Genomic DNA, 13,028 nt, shown 5'->3' on the forward strand with positions numbered 1-13,028 from the left:
GCTGGGACCACAGTCTCAAAGAAAACCATTAGTAACACACTACGCCGTCATGGATTAAAATCCTGCAGCGCACGCAAGGTCCCCCTGCTCAAGCCAGCACATGTCCAGGCCCGTCTGAAGTTTGCCAATGACCATCTGGATGATCCAGAGGAGGAATGGGAGAAGGTCATGTGGTCTGATGAGACAAAAATAGAGCTTTTTGGTCTAAACTCCACTTGCCGTGTTTGGAGGAAGAAGAAGGATGAGTACAACCCCAAGAACACCATCCCAACCGTGAAGCATGGAGGTGGAAACATCATTCTTTGGGGATGCTTTTCTGCAAAGGGGACAGGACGACTGCACCGTATTGAGGGGAGGATGGATGGGGCCATGTATCGCGAGATCTTGGCCAACAACCTCCTTCCCTCAGTAAGAGCATTGAAGATGGGTCGTGGCTGGGTCTTCCAGCATGACAACGACCCGAAACACACAGCTAGGGCAACTAAGGAGTGGCTCCGTAAGAAGCATCTCAAGGTCCTGGAGTGGCCTAGCCAGTCTCCAGACCTAAACCCAATAGAAAATCTTTGGAGGGAGCTGAAAGTCCGTATTGCCCAGTGACAGCCCCGAAACCTGAAGGATCTGGAGAAGGTCTGTATGGAGGAGTGGGCCAAAATCCCTGCTGCAGTGTGTGCAAACCTGGTCAAGACCTACAGGAAACGTATGATCTCTGTAATTGCAAACAAAGGTTTTTGTACCAAATATTAAGTTCTGCTTTTCTGATGTATCAAATACTTATGTCATGCAATAAAATGCAAATTAATTACTTAAAAATCATACAATGTGATTTTCTGGATTTTTGTGAGAAGGAGGCAGTGAGACTTTAAAGAAAGTACCACTGCCTATTTCTCAGAAATGATCCAAAAAATATAAAAATTTAATAAAGTTGGTTCAACACAGTGGCGGGTCATTTTGACCCTAGGACAACGGGAGGGTTAAGGACATTACATCAACGTTGGATCAGCCTGTAGTTTGGTTTTCCACTTTAATTTTGAGGGTGACTCCAAATCCAGACCTCCATGGATTGATAAATTTGATTTCCATTGATAATTTTTGTGTGATTTTGTTGTCAGCACATTCAACTATGTAAAGAAAAAAGTATTTAATAAGATTATTTCATTCATTTCAGATCTAGGATGTGTTATTTTAGTGTTTTTGAGCAGTGTATATATATATAGAGAGAGAGTAAATATATATATATATATATATATATATATATATATATATATATATATATATATATATATAGAGAGAGAGAGAGAGAGAGAGAGAGAGTAATATATATATATATATATATATAGAGAGAGTAATATATATATATATAGAGAGAGAGAGAGAGAGAGAGAGAGAGAGAGAGAGAGAGAGAGAGAGAGAGAGAGAGAGAGAGAGAGAGAGAGAGAGAGAGAGAGAGAGAGAGAGAGAGAGAGAGAGAGACACAGAGAGAGACACACACAGAGAGAGACACACACAGAGAGAGACACACACAGACAGAGACACACACAGACAGAGACACACACAGAGAGAGACACTTGGTGTGTTCAGAACAACCGTGGGCTGCAGGGAAAATATATCTACAAAAAAACAAGCCAGGGCCTTGATCAAATCAAGTCTTTATCATCTGGGCCTGATGATAAAGACTTGATTTGATCAAGGCCCTGGCTTGTTTTTTTGTAGATATATTTTCCCTGCAGCCCACGGTTGTTCTGAGCATGCCCAGTGTCCCAGGGGTTTAACCCCGCCTCCTACCCCTCCTTCCGGTCGATTGAGAGTTCAAACTCTGGCTTCGTCACTCCCAGCTCAGAGAAACTACAAGGTACTAAAGACAGGGTCTGGGATACTGCTATGACTGATATGCACACACGTGCACTAAATAGGGAATAAATACAGTATATTGCACTACTATTTAGCAGGGACTTTTGAACCCTGATTAAAAGTAAGGCACTAAATAAATATGAGTTTGTGAGTATGTCTCTGTATTTGTTAGTGAAATTATACAGATGTGTGTGTGTCTGTTTGTGAGTGAAATGATATACCGATATATGTACAGTGCCTTCGGAAAGTATTCAGACCCCTTGACTTTTTCCACATTTTGTTACGTTACAACCTTATTCTAAAATGGATTAAATTGTTTTTTTCCCTCATCAATCTACACACAATACCAAATAATGACAAAGCAAAAACAGGTTATTCGAAGAAAAAAAATACTGAAATTTACATAAGTATTCAGACCCCTTTACTCAGTACTTTGTTGAAGCACCTTTGCAGAGATTACAGCATTGAGTCTTCTTGGGTATGACGCTACAAGCTTGACACACTTGTATTTGGGGAGTTTCTCCCATTCTTCTCTGCAGATCCTCTCAAGCTCTGTCAGGTTGGATGGGGAGCATTGCTGCACAGCTATTTTCAGGTCTCTCCAGAGATGTTCGATCGGGTTAGTCCGGGCTCTGGCTGGGCTACTCAAGGACATTCAGAGACTTGTCCCGAAGCCACTCCTGCATTGTCTTGGCTGTGTGCTTAGGGTCGTTGTCCTGTTGGAAGGTGAACCTTCGCCCCAGTCTGAGGTCCTGAGCGCTCTGGAGCTGGTTTTCGTCAAGGATCTCTCTGTACTTTGCTCCGTTCATCTTTGTCTTGATCCTGACTAGTCTCCCAGTCCCCACCGCTGAAAAGCTCTCCAGAGCATGATGCTGCCACCACCATGCTTCACACGTGACGCTTGGCATTCAGGCCAAAGAGTTCAATCTTGGTTTCATCAGACCATATACTCTTGTTTCTCATGGTCTGAGAGTCTTTAGGTGCCTTTTGGCAAACTCCAGGCGGGCTGTCATGTGCCTTTTACTGAGGAGTGGCTTCCGTCTGGCCGTTCTACCATAAAGGCCTGATTGATGGAGTGCTGCAGAAATGGTTGTCCTTTTGGAAGGTTCTCCCATCTCTACAGAGGAACTCTGTAGCTCTGTCAGAGTGACCATCGGGTTCTTGGTCACCTCCTTGACCAAGGCTCTTCTCCCCCGATTGCTCAGTTTGGCCAGGCGGCCAGCTCTAGGAAGAGTCTTGGTGGTTCCAAACTTCTTCCATAAGAATGATGGAGGCCACTGTGTTCTTGGGGAGCTTCAATGCTGCAGACATCTTTTGGTACCCTTCCTCAGATCTGTGCCTCGACACAATCCTGTCTTGGAGCTCTACGGACAATTCCTTCGACCTCATGGCTTGGTTTTTTCTCTGTCAACTGTGGGACCTTATATAGACAGGTGTGTGCCTTTCCAAATCATGTCCAATCAATTGAATTTACCACAGGTGGACTCCAATGAAGTTGTAGAAACATCTCAAGGATGATCAATGGAAACAGGATGCACCTCAGCTGAATTTCGAGTCTCATAGCAAAGGGTCTGAATACTTATGTAAATAAGGTATTTCTGTTTTTTATTTGTAATAAATGTGCACAAAAAAAATAAAACGTTTTTGCTTTGTCATTATGGGGTATTGTGTGAAGATTGCTGAGATTTGTATTTATTTAATCCATTTTAGAATAAGGCTGTAACATAACAAAATGTGGAAAAAGTCAAGGGGTCTGAATACTTTCCGAAGGCACTGTATGTGTCTGTGTGTTTTGACCTTTATCAGAGTAATAACACGCAGGAAAATAATAACGGAATCAAATTTGTGAGCAGTGATCAATAGTGGCTGGTACAGACTGGCTAGATGGAGGAAAAACTAAACAAGCTAGACAAGATTCATTACGTCTCAGTACAAATGAGAAACTTCATGAAGTAAGGACAGACACATTCAGTTGCAATCAATGCCACAGACCATAAACGGCCATTAAATGAAAGATATAGCCTGAAAATTATGTCCTCTCAAATCGTGCTTTGTTGATGAAATTAAACAAGGATGTCTGGGATGACAGCGCCTTTCTTTCCTAACCCAGAGAGTGCTGGGGTTGTGTGTGTGTGTCTGCCTGGCTGTGTGTGTCTGTGTGGCTGTAAACAGTATACAGTAGAAGTATGGTTTGTGAGTGGAACTGCCTAGGGCCACTTGGTCCTGTGTCACTTAGTTCCAAAGGTCAGTCAGAGGTGAAGACCACACCCTCCATGTCCCCTGTTCCCCTGCCATCATATCCTAACAGCATTCGTTCTGTTATGTAATAGCAATGACACTAACTGTGTGTGTGTGTGTGTGTGTGTGTGTGGCAGCAGCTATCAAATCACCATGATGATAATTATCAACCAGGTCTATGGGCCAGGCCACCACCGGGCTGTCACTCTCACTCTGACAGGGCTGCTGCCACAGGGAGAGAGGGAGAGGGCGACGGAGAGAGGTGGAGAAGGGGGCATCACTCCCATCTTCTTACAGTATCTGCCTGGGAAAGAGGGAGTATGGAGAGGGAGAGAAGGAAAGATAGATAGAGGTAGAAAGCGCTGGAGAGGGGGAGAGGGAGAGATAGAGGGTGATAGGATGGGAGAAAGAGAGGGATAGAGGGAAAGATGGAGGGAGAGATGGAGGGAGAGAGAGGGAGAGATGGAGGGAGAGATGGAGGGAGAGAGAGGGAGAGATAGAGGGAGAGATAGAAGGTGATAGGATGGAAGAAAGAAAGAGAGGGATAGAGAGATGGAGGGAGAGATGGAGGGAGAGATGGAGGGTGAGATGGAGGGACAGATGGAGGGAGAGATGAAGGGAGAGATGGAGACAGAGATGGAGACAGAGATAGAGGGAGAGATAGACGGAGAGATAGAGGGCAGGGACAGAGACGGTAAAGAGGGATGAAGACATGAAAGAAAAAGGGAGACAGAGAGAAACGAGGAGAGATAGACCAAGACAAGATAGAGTGAGAGAGGATGATGACTGATAGAGCGGTAGACGAGGAGAGATAGAGAGGGAAAGAAGGCGATAGAGTTGTAAAGCCTGTATAATCAGGGGGATCCGTCTTGTTTTATTGAAGGAGCCCCTAGCTCAGTTTATCTCATGTGTCTGTGAACTGCAAATATCATAATTTATCACAACTCCTGTTTACCAACAAGATGCTCCTAGTGAGGCAAGCCAACACCAGGTGCCATATGTTTGAAACGTCTCAGAGTAGGAGTGCTCATTTAGGATCAGTTTTGCCTTTTAGATCACAATTAATAACTCTTATTTTATTTCCTGTTTATTGCTGCCATAGGTCCAGGAGTGGCTGTGTCTGAACTGCCAGATGCAGAGAGCTTTGGGAATGGACATGGAGACACCTCGCTCCAAGAGCCAGCAGCAGATCCACTCTCCGTCCCACCAAGCCGAACCAGAGCCCATCTCTGAACCTCAAACTCAGCCCCCACCCCAGCCCCAGGCCCAACCTCAACCTCAGCCCCAGTCCCAAGCCCCACCTCAGGCACAGCCTCTAACCCAGCATCAGGGTCCGACACAAGCCCAGCCCCCACCAGGCCCTAACAGACAGACTGGTGCAGGCCCAGGCCAGATCCCTCAGCAGCAGAGAGGTCCAGGGGGTCCAGTTCCAGCGCAGGGCCAGGGTCAGGGTGGGGCTCGTCTCCCCCCAGGAGCTGTCCCTCTCCCAGGCATGGCCAAAGCCCCGTCCCAGCCTGACCTCCGTGGCTCCCCTGCCCACCAGCCCCTGCCCCTTCGCCAGGACCACACCCGCAGCGCAGGGAGCTCCCCATCCCGCCAGCCCCCGCCCCCGGCCGCCGCCCCCGAGCAGACCTTTGGAAAGCTGTTTGGAGGCTTTGGTGGCTTCGGTGCGTCCCTCCTCAACCAGGCCAGCACCCTCATATCAGTGGACCCAGTACCCACCCCGCCCCAGCAGCAGCAACAGCCCCCCAAACCTGCCCCTAAACCAGCCGGACCCCAGGCACCTGCAGCTGGGGCAGGGAAACCACCAGGACCCCATCCAGGCCAACAGGTACCCCATGCACCCCAACAGGGACCCCATGCACCGCCCCAGAAGCAACAGCAGCAGGCTAAAGGTGCCTGCTGTCCCCTGTGTAAGACCAGCCTGAATGTGGGCGTGACGGCCGAGTCACCCAACTACAACACCTGCACCCAGTGCCACGCCCAGGTCTGCAACCTGTGTGGATTCAACCCTGCACCGCACCTGGAGGTAAGGCTGCTCTAACTCATCTCTCTAGATCAGAGTCTTCTGACAGTTGGTTGTGGCTTTTGTGTGTGTGTCTGTGTTTGTCTCTGTGTGTGTATGTGTGTTTGCATGAGTTCATGCCTGTGAGTGTGTGTGTGAGAAATCGAGAGAGAGAGACATAAAGAGAGAGAGAGAGTTTTGTGGCTTTGTGTGAGGTATGTGGGTGCATTCCATCAGGGTCTGAATAAGGGCCAACTGCCCTGTGATAAAACTGGGCCAACTGCCCTGTGATGAAATAGATGATAGAATGGTTTATGGATGTGTTTCTCAAAAAATGCCATGTCATAGTGCAATAGAATATGTCTCCCTCTGGCTGCCCTGGTCTTTCTTGGTCTTTCTTAGACCTGTGTTTTACTAAAGCTTTCCCAAGGGTTTGGCTCAGTGGCATGGCTCCTCTATCCTTTCATTGCTATGTATAAAATACATCTGGTTTGTTGGGCATTCAGGCTCGTTCTCAATTCACCTTTAATTGATTCCTTGCTAGCTCTCTCCTCTCCTCCTTCTCAAAACACATTGGATAAGAAGGATGCAAGGAATCAAGGAAATATTAATTGAGATTAAGCCTCAGTCTCTGTCTGCTCTGGTCCAGGGGTTGGCAGCCAGCACACCACTTCCTGTCTGTCTGTCTTTCTGTCTGTCTTCAGTAATCAGGTGGGATTGTGTGGCTCCAGAATGTCCTGTGACTGATCTCACCAGTTAGTGTTGCTCCAGAAGTGATGTCCTGTGACTGATCTCACCAGTTAGTGTGGATTCAGAATGTCCTGTGACTGATCTCACCAGTTAGTGTGGATTCAGAATGTCCTGTGACTGATCTCACCAGTTAGTGTTGCTCCAGAAGTGATGTCCTGTGACTGATCTCACCAGTTAGTGTTGCTCCAGAAGTGATGTCCTGTGACTGATCTCACCAGTTAGTGTTGCTCCAGAAGTGTAGCTCAGTTGGTAGAGCATGGTGTTTGCAATGCCAGGGTTGTGGGTTCGATTCCCACGGGGGGCCAGTATGAAAATGTATGCACTCACTAACTGTAAGTCGCTCTGGATAAGAGTGTCTGCTAAATGGCGTAAATGTAAATGTAAGTGATGTCCTGTGACTGATCTCACCAGTTGGTGTGGCTCCATAATGTCCTGTGACTGATCTCACCAGTTAATGTCACTCCAGAAGTGAAGCCCTGTGACTGATCTCACCAGTTAGCATCACAGCAGTCCCTCCTGTGGTGCAAAGAGAGATTTAGTCTGCGTCCCAAATGGCACCATATTCCCTATGTAGTTCACTACTTTCGATCAGGGCCCATGGGAAATAAGGTTCCATTAAGGATACAGACATGGCTAATAAAACTACATTGGGTTTGATCCTTCCTGATTAACAGATTACTCATTCATTAATATCAATGAGTCATAATAAAATATGTTCCGATGTTCTCCTGTGGTGATCCACAGGTCAGTGTGAGTGACACACCCCGTTATTCTCTCCAATGGTACTAAAAACTGCTGGTTAGAACAGACGCTTGTTAGGCTTTCAGGCCAATCAGCAGTCAGGCCAATCACCCAGCTTAATTATGCAAATCAGGCCCAATTGAATGATGGCAGTAACAACAGGGTTGGTGGCTTGCGTTGGGCTTTTAATTGGCCTGCCTTGTCTTCCTCGGCATCTGGCTGTCACCAGCAGTGGCGCAGGCCATTCATAGATGGATAGATCGCTATGGAAACACGGCGCTATCGTTTGTCAGGCGTTGCTTTCATGCCTGGGTGGCTAGAGACGCAGCGGAACGAGCCGAGCAACTGAAGAGTTTTATGAGATGTCCAAAGAGTGCAGAAAGTTTTAGAGTGATGTGACGAGATGCCTCGCTGGTGTGTTGTGTGTATGGTGTTCATATTAGGACAGCCTCAGTCTCAGCAGGACTTGTTTCAATCTCAGAAGGAGCTACACTGTAGTTGTTTAACTCTATGGACGGACAGCAGTGTGAAGTCTGCATCTACATACTAGGTTTTATGTTTTGGCTCTATAGTGAAACACCACAATACAATGCCTGTATTGAAGTACATGTACTTTTTTTTTCAATGCCCTTTTATCACACACACAGTCTTCCCCTCTCTCTCCATTCTCCCTCTCTCTCCATTCTCCCTCTCTCTCCATTCTCCCTCTCTCTCCATTCTCCCTCTCTCTCCATTCTCCCTCCCATTTTCCTGCCTCACCCTCTTTCCTGTCCTGGCTGGAGGCTAACCTTCTCTTGATCTCTCTTTCTCGCTCACCTTTCCTCCACCCCTCCCTCCTTCCTCCCTCTCTCCCTGTGACTCAGGCAAGTTTATTTGTGGTAGTCCCCCCCCCCTCTCTCTCTCTCTTGTGGGTGTGGTTGTGAGCTGCTCTAATTGGCCTAATGGGGAAAGGAGGAGAGAAGCAGAAGTGAAGAGGGGAAAGGAGAAAAGGAGGTCCATGGGGTTATTTATGACCGGAAGTGTGAGCCCAGGTGTAGCTTTCACCCTTCCTCTCCTGGCAGGGTGTTTCTGAGTGTATTCAGCAGCAATCCACTGGACAGCTTATATAGCCAACCCGTATTCAGCACCACACCACCGAACATTTCCGCTAGCCAATCCACATTCAGCACCACCCCACTGGACAGCTCCTAAACAGCACATAAACCCATAGTTTCATATAAATAATACATTGATGTTAATGGAATATTTGTGTGTGGATCTAGGATAGGGGCCAGTGAGTATAGCCCTGGACAGATACATAAGGTGCATTCCAAATGGCACCCTATTTCCTATATAGTGCACTACTTTTGACCAGAGCCCTATGCTAACCCTATGTGTTTGTCTATCTGCGTTTTAGCTAGGAGCTACTGCACGTATTAGCATGCACTCAGTGGCTGAGTTGACTGTATACATAACAGAGGGGAAAGGAATTATGTGACCATGGCTTTTGAAGAAAAACAGGAAATCTTTAGGGTAGAAAATGTGGTATTATTTATGGAATCACAATGCCTCTTAGCCCTATGAGAGCCATAATACATTGCCTTTGAATAGACAGACTGTACCATACCGTATATCAAATGAAGGCTCAGCTTCGATTTTCATCAGTACAGTTTGCTGAAAATAGAGAGAGAAAGCAGTGTGAGAGAGAGAAAATGAAAGTGAGATGAAGAGAAAGCGAGAGAGAGAGAGACAGCATAAAAGTGATAGATGGAGGGTGGGAGAGAGAAAGAAAGTGAGAGACGAAGATAATGAGTATGAGAGAGAGAGGGATGTAATGTTACAGCAGCCTGGGTGATTCACATCAATCACAACTGTGGGATTCCTGCGGGTCTCTAGTGAATAAGATGTCCGTGTGTGTGTGTTAGTTACTTCTCCATGCTGCTTTATAGAGAAGATTAGAGGAAAATGTGTGTGTATGTGTGTATTAACCCTCCTATGTGTGTGTGTGTGTGTGTGTGTGTGTGTGTGTGTGTGTGTGTGTGTGTGTCGTGGCTGCTTTAAATTGCTTGCGGTTTTACCTGACATTTATCAAATAAAATAAATGCCACAGCACAGGGTGAACATATCTATAAAAGGCATACCATCTGATAGAAAACAATGTGTTTGTGTACGCGCAGGCAGGTGTGTGTGTGTGCGCGCATAGGAGTGTGAAGCTGTCTCCTCCTGCGTCTTAGGGTGCATCTCAAATGGCACCCTATTTCTTATATAATTCACTACTTTTGACCAGAGCCCTATGGGTCCTGGTAAAAAGTAGTGCACTAAATAAGGAATAACGTGCCATTTGGGACTCAGCCTTAGATTATTCACCTGATTGTGACATTTAGAATACTTTAATGGTTCGCTCCCACACACTCTGGTTACAGTACTGTCTCCTTTAGCAGTAATGACATGGGTGCGTCTGAAATGGCACCCTATTCCTTACATAGTGCGCTACTTTTGAACAGGGCCCGTCCGAAATGGCACCCAATTCCCTGTATAGTGTACTACTTTTGAACAGGGCCCTGTTCAAAAGTAGTGCACTAAATTGGGAATATGGTGTCATTTGAAACGCAGCCCAGGAAAAGCCACAGAGAGAGATGGACCCTGAGTGGGTTGTTAGTGAGGGGACCAGATCCTTCATAGAACAGAACAGTACACAAAGCCACAGAGAGAGATGGGCCCTGAGTGGGTTGTTAGTGAGGGGACCAGATCCTTCATAGAACAGAACAGTACACAAAGCCACAGAGAGAGATGGGCCCTGAGTGGGTTGTTAGTGAGGGGACCAGATCCTTCATAGAACAGAACAGTACACAAAGCCACAGAGAGAGATGGGCCCTGAGTGGGTTGTTAGTGAGGGGACCAGATCCTTCATAGAACAGAACAGTACACAAAGCCACAGAGAGAGATGGGCCCTGAGTGGGTTGTTAGTGAGGGGACCAGATCCTTCATAGAACAGAACAGTACACAAAGCCACAGAGAGAGATGGGCCCTGAGTGGGTTGTTAGTGAGGGGACCAGATCCTTCATAGAACAGAACAGTACACAAAGCCACAGAGAGAGATGGGCCCTGAGTGGGTTGTTAGTGAGGGGACCAGATCCTTCATAGAACAGAACAGTACACAAAGCCACAGAGAGAGATGGGCCCTGAGTGGGTTGTTAGTGAGGGGACCAGATCCTTCATAAAACAGAACAGTACACAAAGCCACAGAGAGAGGAATAGAAAATATAGCTCATCAATAATGTAGCCAGGGAGAACATGATTAAAAGTGTATGAAATGTGGAACAGGGAGAGTGCTGTGTTTGATCCCTGGTGTCACACAAGGCCAGTGTGTGTGTGTGTACGTGTGTGTGTGCGCGCGCGTGTTTGTGTGTGTATGTGTGTGTGAGAGATGCTGTTTCACTTGCGTCAGGGCATTTATTTTGGTCTCTGTCAACATCTCCTCTGGTGTGTTGGGTTTTCACGTGCACAGTGATCATGGGGCATATGATGTACTTCAACCAATGACAAGAGTGCTTGGGGTTTTGTATCTGTAGCTATGACGACTTAGTCTAAATATGTGTGATGACACTCCCTGCAGGTCACTATCTCTATTTCTGTCCATCTCAGACCATTAGACAGACCATTTGCAAGCTAGCCTATGGGGTTGGGCTAACACTGCTCCTATCCATTCTGCTTGGAGATAAAACCAGCTTTGATATCAGTGGTGGCTGGTTGGCAGATATGTCGGAGGAGGGGCTCATGGCAATTGCTGGAATGGAATAACAAGAACGGTATCAAACACATCGAAACCATGATTGATATGTTTGATAGCTTTCCATCCATTCCATTTCATCCACTGTGATGAGCCCGTCCTCCTATATCTCCGACCACCAGCCTCCTCTGTTTGATATATTATCAAGGAAAATGTAGGCAGAGTAAATCAAGATGTAACGTACAGCATCAGAGGGGTCAGTTTTTTCATATTTTCTCGAATACTATTGGGCCATTTACCATGTCAATCAACGCTTGAATAGAAACTTAATTCACACCCCGGATTTTGATGCCAACACAGTCGCTACAGTCCCATTAGTTTCCATTGCAGCCTTATTTGAATGCTGCGGTTACGCAAAATGTGTAGAGAACACCGTTAGGTAGCAGCAGAGTAAATGAAGAGCACAGAAACACCTTGACTCAATGTTGGGTATCAGCTCCTTTGTAAGTGCTCCTCTGTAGACTTAAACAATGGTTCGAATCCAGGCTCTGTCGCAGCCGGCCGCGACCGGGAGACTCATGGGCGGCGCACAATTGGCCCAGCGTCGTCCAGGGTAGGGGAGGGAATGGCCGGCAGGGATGTAGCTCAGTTGATAGAGCATGGCGTTTGCAACGCCAGGGTTGTGGGTTCGATTCCCACGGGGGGCCAGTATAAAAAAAAAAAAAAAAAAAGATGTATTCACTAACTGTAAGTCGCTCTGGATAAGAGCGTCTGCTAAATGACTAAAATGTAAATGTATAGACATGCATTGTAAAGTGATATGCTACTATGGTCATTGGCTGCAGCCTGGCAGGCTGACTGAGCCGGGGATTACTGCCCCTTTGCCCACCGGATTGATTTGCCTCCTGTAGTCCAGGGATTCTGGCTGTGTAAAAGGGTCTGGGAATGCCAGGAACCGATGATCAATATCCTACTGCTCACACAGACACACACGTACACACACAGACATGCATAATGTAATGCATATTCACTCACTTGCTATTTTTGTTTCCCATGGACACAGGAGGCAGATGTATCTCTCTCCCTCTCTCTGTCTCTTTCACTCTCTTTCTCTCTCTCTCTCTCTCTCTCTCTCTCTCTCTCTCTCTCTCTCTCTCTCTCTCTCTCTCTCTCTCTCTCTCTCTCTCTCTCTCTCTCTCTCTCTCTCTCTCTCTCTCTCTCTCTCTCTCTCTCTCTCTCTCTCTCTCTCTCTCTCTCTCTCTCTCTCTGTCTCTCTCTCTCTCTCTCTCTTTCTTTCTCTCTCTCTCTCTCTCTCTCTCTCTCTCTCTCTCTCTCTCTCTCTCTCTCTCTCTCTCTCTCTCTCTCTCTCTCTCTCTCTCTCTCTCTCTCTCTCTCTCTCTCTGTCTCTCTCTCTCTGTCTCTCTCTCTCTGTCTCTCTCTCTCTCTTTCCTCTCTCTCTCTCTCTCTCTCTCTCTCTCTCTCTCTCTCTCTCTCTCTCTCTCTCTCTCTCTCTCTCTCTCTCTCTCTCTCTCTCTTTCTCTCTCTCTCTCTCTCTCTCTCTCTCTCTCTCTCTCTCTCTGTCTCTCTTTCTCTTTCTTTCTCTCTCTCGCTCGCTCTCTCTCTCTCTCTCTCTCTCTCTCTAACATACACAGGAGTGCCCAGCTTTGACAGAGCAAATATGAACAGTCCAGTAGGTGTAGAAGAGAGAGAGAGAGAGGAAAATATGGGGTTATCCTC

The 13,028-nt window shown here is 46.7% G+C and overlaps 1 protein-coding gene across 1 annotated transcript in view; it reads left to right on the forward strand.

Annotated features, from left to right (window-relative positions):
* The window catches only part of LOC121578066 (protein bassoon-like), a 139,179-nt gene that overhangs the window by 40,030 nt on the left and 86,121 nt on the right, over nt 1–13,028 (forward strand). The window contains exon 3 of the mRNA XM_045223841.1: nt 5,189–6,115. Within this exon, the coding sequence (XP_045079776.1) occupies nt 5,189–6,115 (927 nt within the window). The remainder of the gene's footprint in view (nt 1–5,188; nt 6,116–13,028) is intronic.

This window comes from Coregonus clupeaformis, chromosome 12, assembly GCF_020615455.1.
Source record: "Coregonus clupeaformis isolate EN_2021a chromosome 12, ASM2061545v1, whole genome shotgun sequence".
NCBI lineage: Eukaryota > Metazoa > Chordata > Actinopteri > Salmoniformes > Salmonidae > Coregonus > Coregonus clupeaformis.